The 8,790-nt window shown below is 38.3% G+C and overlaps 1 protein-coding gene across 1 annotated transcript; it reads right to left on the bottom strand.

Annotated features, from left to right (window-relative positions):
- Positions 1-826: 826 nt before the first annotated feature.
- Positions 827-3,400, bottom strand: LOC128866785 (phenoloxidase 2-like). The gene is made up of 4 exons (XM_054107767.1): positions 2,340-3,400; positions 1,645-2,266; positions 1,339-1,574; positions 827-1,270 (listed from the first exon to the last, which is right to left on the bottom strand). The coding sequence occupies exons 1-4, from the start codon at positions 3,318-3,320 to the stop codon at positions 1,067-1,069; spliced, it is 2,043 nt and encodes a 680-aa protein (XP_053963742.1). The 5' UTR covers positions 3,321-3,400; the 3' UTR covers positions 827-1,066.
- Positions 3,401-8,790: the final 5,390 nt, after the last annotated feature.

The following is an 8,790-nucleotide window of genomic DNA, read 5'->3' as shown; positions in this document are numbered from 1 at the left end:
CCCAGAGGATTGTGGCTGTTGACAAAGCAAATGGTGGATCTACTAAATATACATGCTTTTATCACTAAGCTCTTTTATTTGTAGTGATTTATTAATAAAATATCATTACTTCACTTTTTAAAACGAAAAATGCAATAATTATGAGGGGACTTTTGTCCAAGGCTGACTCCTATTAAGAATATGGAATATATTTAATTTGTGTTTAAAAAGCTCAAGCTTTAAAGACCCTGTATATGTAGAAATTTACTTGACTTCGCTTTGTTCTGAAACAAAATTTTCTACAACTTAATGCTTCTTGGACACAGTTGGTTTCAAATTCGGTATACAGCTTAGTTTCAGATAAATCAGAATCCTTATAAAATCGATAACCAAATCAAGATATTGAGTTAAAAGACATCGAAATATTTGGAAATCGCAGGCTTTTTATTTGCACGGGTGTATCAATAATCATTAAAACATGAGCGAAATTGTGTTATAAAAATTATAAAAATCTGTCTCTAACTTCACCAGGTATTTAAAATTTGCTCGTACGACTGGAAATGCTGAAGTAATGCACCGAAGTTTATTCATTTATCACCGCAGTTAATGCTCCTTGATCTCATGTACACCCCATCGATATTGAAGTTATGGTGTGGATGCGGCAAAGCTCCTATTCATTGCCTTTTGTTATTGACAAAGAATTTTGCACATTTTTGATTTGCTATTACGCAAAGATAAAACTTAAAATATTTTACTTGAGTGGCGCACCATTGGGCTAACCAAGAAAGTATATTTACATAGACCATCAGAGAATACTCATACCAACCAATAATTGAATAAATTTGATTCAGTGATATAAGGAAAATTTTTATTTGAACAAATATCAGTGGCTCCGATTGAGTTATGTTAAAACAAATAACATTTCGCAGACGGAGCTATGGGTAACATGTCGTACAAGTATAAAATGTGTTTGTGGGTAAATCGAAATCATATCATGTCAATTTGTTTGAGTTTAAAAGATGTCCATTGCTGTGTAATCGTAAGTCTAGCAGGTAAAGTTGATCAATTCATTCCAAGTGTTCGTTGATTACGTCACAACGCGGTTATCGTGACGCACTACCACATCCACTATGCTCATATTCGGAGTCAAGAAATTGACAAGGCGGTCAGCACCTGAGCGAGCCAGACGGTCGAATGGATAGCCCATAGCACGACGGTCTGGATAGAGGCGATCACGAACGCCGCAGTAGGATGCAGCATCACTGCACGCACCCACCAATTGTTGCTCGACCTAACACAAAAGTAGAAGATTAGCATACGCGAAAAAGTAAGATTTTCAATCAAAGACTTTTCTCTTACCCTATCCTGATCATAGTCGGATACCATAACAAACAACTCGCAGCGAAGACCTTCGGGTAAACCTTTCGGGATGAGCATATGATTAGGCCATCCACAACCACAGAAGTTGAATTCTAACTCATCGGCGCTACCGGCAGCCGGTCGATTGGTGTCTAAATCGCGGAATGTGCGTTCGAAGGGAATGGTAACACTGGACTCAGTGGATCGACGTCGAATGGTATTTTGGCCAGGGTTTACTGTTGATTGAATTTAAGTTAGCAGTGACCTCTGTGTGCATGTATAGGTGAATAATAGTAAAATACTTACGTGACACAATGAATTTGTCTAATTCTATCATCAGCAGACGTTGGTCTTTGAAGAGCATTCCTTGGCCGCGCTCATCTGTCTTTGGTCCCAGGAAGATTCGTACTGTACCGAAACGTTGCGCACCACCATCGTTGTTGATGTTGATTGTGTAGGTGAATGGAGTATGTTGGAGATGAGTGAAGCGAGCAAACACATTTCCACGTGGCACAAAGTCCATTCCACGTGAGAGGTCAACATCTGATTGTTGCCAGAAAGTTTGAAGAACATTTGGCTGACCTCCTTCAGGAGCTACTTGCACACCAGTGACAGATACACCTTGGTAACTGAGCTCTGGTAGAGTGTATGGCGTGAGACGAGTTTTGTGCTCCTGGAAGATATCATCGATGTATGCGTGCCATCTGTAGAAAACGGGGTCCCGCATGGCAGTAGCAGAATCACCCATTACACCAAAGGACTCCAAATGACGATGATCGGGATCGTGAGAGTATGAAATGAACACGTGGCCCATATTGTGGAAGTCACCATACAAGCTCCGGTTTGGAGAAATAATAGACGATTCCATCATGTTGCCCAAAATATCAATACCACGAACCTCGTCCAGTGGTATCTGATTGCCACTTTCCTGAATTAAGAAACATTTTGTTAGTTTTATTGTATATTTTGGAGATAGATAAGTAGGTGCGGAGTAAACTTACATCAGTGGCAAAGCCTTGCGATATGGCTTCAAATATACGATCGCTCCAGCGCTCCATGTCACTCACATCCAGATTAATTTGATCCAACTCTCGGTTAAGGTCTGACAATTTTGTATCCTCAAAACGGGGTGGCCAAGCGCGACTCGCCACCAACGAGTCCATTTTGGGGAAGTACCCCTCCGTGATAGGTTCGCGCAAGTTGTTGAAGCGCACAACACGAGCCAGATTATTGCTGAAACGTTCCAAGTTATAACGAGCTACCACTTGTTCATGCATGTAGTAGAAGAGTTCACCACGACGATCCTTGTTCACAATGGCACGATCGCCGGCTTCAAAGGGATACACCAAATGCCAGTGCCAATGATGGAGATTGATGCCAAGATCTTCACGGAAATACCAAAGCCGATGCTCGGGCTCTAGATCAGAAGCAGTGTAATCGCGTGGAATAGTAATGGGCATACGTGATCCCTCAGGAACAACTGTAGCTTCCTCTCGAACTTGACGGAAAACACGGGAGTCCACAAACTTGTCGGGGAAGTTCTGTGCAAAAGATGGAAGATCCATTCCTTTAGTGTCCGCACGATGTAGCAGCGCCACCGACAGTGCATAATTGAACAAATACGGATTCAAACGATCGCGAGCATAAACAGCCACACTCTGAAGATCCTCAATGGAGCGCACACCCATGAAAATGTCAATCAGACGACCAGCAATACGACGATGAGCCGGAATGAAAAGAGAAAATTGCGCATCTCGCGGTAGTGACATGGGTAAACGCAGATCCGGAATGGATATATCTCGAACGGGAATGCGTTGCTCTGCCTTTTCACCGAAACGACTTTGAACCTCATTGCTGATGGGACGATAGCGATCCGTGAGGAATTTGTCGGGCACATCGAACACTGCAGCTTGTCCCTTCTCCATGAAAATGGGCTCGTTAGGACGATCGAAGAGCAACAGTAGATTCTTTTTGTCAGCCATGATTAACGATGATGAGGAAGTTTCTTCAGCAAACAAGAAAACCTAAGCTTGTGCTAAATGTAGGCAGTGGTAGTTGTAGTTTCAACACGAAACTGATGAATTGGACTAGGAAATTCACGCTTTTATATTACTCATAGAGCTGCTGGCGACTTATCGCGTTTTTCGGTGGTCAAATATTTTGCGGTCTCCTCGACAATCCAAATTCATCCACACTCATATACATACACATGTGTGTATGTGTATGCACATTTCCATAGGCATTCATGTCGAAATTGGTGTGATAAAATGTGGAAAGGAGTACATACAGAACTACAAATAGACACAAATGTCAAATCTGCTGCCCAAAACTGGAAAATGAGGAAGGCATGTGAATGCAGCAGAAAAGGTTTATCTTTTGTTTTGTGTGGTATTCCGAAAAAATTCAACCATTTCTCTAATCGTTTGGATTAAATTCAATAAATTTATATTTCTGCTATTAATCTGTCTACATTTTTAATATATATTTATATGTATATGCATGTATAACTTTTGATCATTTTCAAATATGTAATTAAGTAGGTATGTCTGGGCTGGTTAGAACGTACACCAAATTCATATATTTCCCTTTTTATGCTGCACTGTGGTTGCATTTAATTTTTGATTTTTACGTAAATGCTTAAGTTTTTGTTGGTTTTATTCTCTACTCATGCAGGAAAATATCGTCTTGAATAACTTTAATATGGCAAGAGCAAAAATAGTTTATGCGTTTTCAGCATTTCCCTAAACATACAATAATTAATATTCTAAGCGAATGTATGTTGTTGTTGTTATAATTTTCTACAAAGCAAATGTATTTACTTGCGTATATGGTACATTTGTGTATGTATACATTTGTATATACATATTTACATAAGATTAAATAAGTTCTTAACAATTTTACCAACTTGTGGACGCTAGAAATTGAAGCTACAAAACTTTTCGTCTGCTGAGAGTCGCAATGTACAAAATGTAGTGTTTGCTCTCAATAGGATGCCTTATTTCAGTTATATTAAAAAAGAGTGATTTGTATAAAAAGTTCTGATATGTATAGTAAAGCTCTTTGGAACAGACAGCATTTTCATACAATAGGATTATTTAATTCCTTTTCTAACAGAAAACATTTTTCCATTGTCTATAATCCAGTTTGTATTTTGGTTTTGTTTTTATTAATCAGTGTGAAAGAGTGAAGAGATTTATGCGAAGAAGTGTGTAATTGCAAGTATGTGTGTATGTATCTTAAATGAAAACGACATCTTAGGCGAGGAGCTAAAAATATTCAAACATCTTTCTATAATATAAAGGTGAATGTCTGTACGTTGTCCACGCATCACTACGAAACAACATCACCAAATGACGTAAAAATTTTTATACATTCATATTTTCACCCAATGAAGGTTATAGGCATATTTTTATGATGGAACTCCCTTACCACAGCCCCCAGGCCGCGCCACCAGTCTCATTCGTCACTAATAATCGAATATTTGCTCAAATTGAATATAAAAATTCTTAGTTTTTGCTATTTCCCACTATTTATAGCGCACTCTAGACTTCATAATCCGCATAAGCTGTTCAACTGTGACCCAAAAGCAAAGTTTAAAAAGGTTTGAGATAGAAAATTAATAAACATAATTTCGCTTGATATTTTTCTGATTGGTGGTTTTGATTTTATTCAACGAGGCATAGCAATGGATGCCGGGTAAAAGCATTTAAAACTACATTCGAATTCAATTTCTGAGACAGGAAGGTGAATTATTTACTCAGACTTGACGTGCTAAAAATAAATTAATCAAAATAATACCTGAAAAAAGCATTCGCGTCAACCAAATAACCGGAATGAAAAATTATATATATATAGATATATGAATGTAATGCAGATTCAAGACCCAACTACGCACGCTATTCCGTATCGTACACTCTTAAAAATGGATCGAAGATAAATGTAAATTGCCTCATTTCTACAAAAATTTTCAAAATATGAGACCTTTATTTACTCCATTCTCTATGCAGATTCGTTAAATGAGATCACAATATGTCGACAAGAAGAAAATCTAAATTATTAAGACAATCCACTGGGGCAAAAAGAAAGAAAGATGCAAGATCGAACGAGAGTGAACAACAACACGAAAACAGACTTTCTCGCTTGAGAGAAAGAAGAAGAGACATGGAGAACGCGAGCGGGGCCGTGAGTTAAAGCTAGTAATCAATAAATTATATAACTTCCTTGAATATAATTTTTTCTTGTGGAAAAGACCACAAATACCTAAACCGCATATCTGAATGTATAATTGGATATGGTTCATTTAAAGAAATAAACTTACTATATATATATATCAAACAGTTCACGGAATATATTCAGAAAACTAAAAAAAAAAACAAAAAAAGTAACATTATTGACTTCAAAGTACTCCTCATCAACTGCCAGCGTTTGATCCAGTTCTCGAAACATTTCTGGAACTCTAGTTTCAGTATAGCCATCAGAGCCGTCTTCGATTTTTCCGTTACCTCCTTACAGCTGTTGAAACGCCGAAGCGGTTCCCCGTTATGGTTTTTTGTCTCGATGAATCAGGTGAACAAAGCCAGAAATCAGGTGAATTCGATGGCTGTAGGACCATATTCGTTTCATTTTTGATCAAAAATTCGCAGATATGATGGCACTGTGCAATGGTGTCACAAATCTTATTTTTTTGGCGAAAGACTTCTCGTAAACGTATCATGACGCCCAAATAACAATTTTTATTAACTGTCTGACCTTCTGGCAAAAATTCGTGGTGGACAATACCGTCTCAATCCATAAAACCGTTGAGCATCATTTCCTCTTTTGACTGAAAACGACATGAATTTTTTGGTCTTGGGTCATTCGGAGTTCTCCACTCACTCGCCTTATACGAGTATCTGGAGTACGTGTCGTACTCATAAACTCACATCTTGTTTGCATTTGATGAATCTTGGGTCGGATTCAGCTTTGGATATCATGTCTTTGGCGATGTCAACGCGGCTCAAATATTTAACTGCAATGTCCTGAACGGCTCCATAAGCAATGTTTCTGCCAATTCTCTGATTATTAATTTGCGGTTATTGATAAAGTTTCTCTTTTCTCTTCTTTTCTTTCTATTTATTGTTGTTTTCATCAGCTTTCGATGCCGACCGCCTACCACTGCGTTCATCGTCCTCGATGAATTCATGATCTCTTCTGAAGCATCTATGCCACTCGTAAGAGGCTGTTTTCATTAGAATACCGAAAGAATTCTCCAACATTTCTAAGGTTTTTGCACCATTAAATCCATTCTGAATGCAAAATTTAATACAAACTCGGTTTTGTGAAATATAAACTCTTTTTAAAAGTGTAAAAAGTCGAAAACTCGTGCAGAGGTAGACGTAACTTTTACAAATGTCAAGCAAGGGAGATGTATTTTTTGTAGGAATGTTAGAGAATGAGTTGGAGCATCACTTGGCGGTTGTTCCGGGAGCATTTCAGTCAAGATGGTATAAATATATATAAACGAATGCATGTCTGTCTGCTTGTCTTTTACGCATCACTGCACTGCACCATTCATCCGATTGCATGTGTTTAGGGCAAAGAGTCTCAAATTTATGGACTTTGCTATATGTAATTACTCAAGGCAAGGTATAATGTGGGATAGGTTGTGTCGTTTGAATTCTGCGATTCAAACCGATCGCGAAATATATCAGCGAGTGAATTATTAACAAAATGGGATCAGTAATGTAGTTGTTGTCTGCATGGCATTTCCATATCAGAATATTCAATTAACCTGGGGTGCATTTTGCATATGTGTACATTAGAGTGGAGTAAAATGTTTTTTTTTCTTATTAAATCGCTTTCGGCAGACCTGCAGAAAATTGGTTTTCCATCACAGAAATAAGCATACAAAATATTACTTGCTTATTATTATTAAGAGGAAATTTTTGAGAAAACGTTAAATTCAACCGTTTCGTTTTCATTTCTAAATATTACGTACCTATGCCGTGGCCGAATGGGTTGGTGCGTGATTACCATTCGGAATTCACAGAGAGATCGTTGGTTCGAATCTCGGTGACAGCAAAATTAATAAAAAAAACATTTTTCTAATAGCGGTCGCCCCTCGGCAGGCAATGGCAAACCTCCGAGTGTATTTCTGCCGTGAAAAAGCTCCTCATAAAAATATCTGCCGTTCGGAGTCGGCTTGAAACTGTAGGTCCCTCCATTTGTGGAACAACATCAACACGCACACCACAAATAGGAGGAGGAGCTCGGCCAAGCATCTAACAGAAGTGTACGCGCCAATTATTTATTTTATTTTTATTTTATATACGAGATGAAGTCCAAAATAAACAAGACTGACGTCTTAAAAATGTTTTTGATGGCGCCATCTACTTAATGAGTTAGTGCGTTGGAAGTTACATCCCTAGCTGGCTTCCAGTGAAAGCTTGAAGAAATTCGGATCAGTGGAAGCGAAGATATTGCGTCTAAAGTGTCAGTATATTTGTGTCATCGGTACAAAAATAAGTTTCGAACAAAGGTCTGATATCAAATTTTGTTCTAAAATCGGTAAAACGGTTATGAAAAAAGTTTATAGCGATGATTGTTTATCTCGTGCCAGAGTTCATGAGTGCTTGTGAGGACATAAATGACAATGAACATCGAAATCATCGTTGAAAGTCATGTAATCGGAGTTGAATATGTCCAAAAGATCAATTTATTGCATTTTAACCGATCGTTTGGGCTTACGAAGGGTCTGTGTACGTTTCATTCCGCACAAGTTAACTGAGGACCAAAAATTGCTCCGAATTCAACTTTCGAAAGACCTCATTAAAAAGGCGAGAAATTACGAGAACTTCCTTGCAGTATTGTAACTAGTGACGAAACGTGGTGTTTCTAACATTAACCTGAAACTAAGCGACAAAGGCCCCAGACGAACTATCACCCAAAAATTCGCTTTCGGAGAAGTCAAAAATCAAGTCGATGCTCATTTGTTTTTACGATTCAAAGGGTATTGTCCACAATGAGCTCGTGCCAAATCGTCAATTCAATTTTCTATCTTGGCGTTTTGAAGCGTTTGTTGCATCGCATTCGTCGAAGTCGCCCTGAATACCACGAAGGAGGAAGCTGGCACTTATTGCATGATAATGCACCATCTCATCGATCCACTTTTGCTCCTGATTTTTTGCCTAGAAATCGCCGTATTCGCCTGATATGACTTCTACTTATTCGGAGAATTGTATATGGACATGAAAGGAAAATGTTTTGCGTCGTAGAGGCTATCCAAAAGGTTTGTACCGACATCCTGAAGGACATTCCGGTTAATGACCTGAAACACTTTTTCGCAAAGCTTTTATATCGCGCGAAACTGTGTATCGAGGCCAGAGAGGAGTATTTTTAATAAATAAACTCGAAATTATCAGAACAAAGCTCCTGTCGTTTCTATTTTAGCTCAGTCTTGTTTATTTTGGACTC

The sequence above is a fragment of the Anastrepha ludens genome, chromosome 6 (genome assembly GCF_028408465.1).
Source record: "Anastrepha ludens isolate Willacy chromosome 6, idAnaLude1.1, whole genome shotgun sequence".
In the NCBI taxonomy this organism is placed as follows: domain Eukaryota; kingdom Metazoa; phylum Arthropoda; class Insecta; order Diptera; family Tephritidae; genus Anastrepha; species Anastrepha ludens.
The sequence above is the reverse complement of the archived record's forward strand: the minus strand, read 5'-3'. Positions and strand labels throughout refer to the sequence as shown.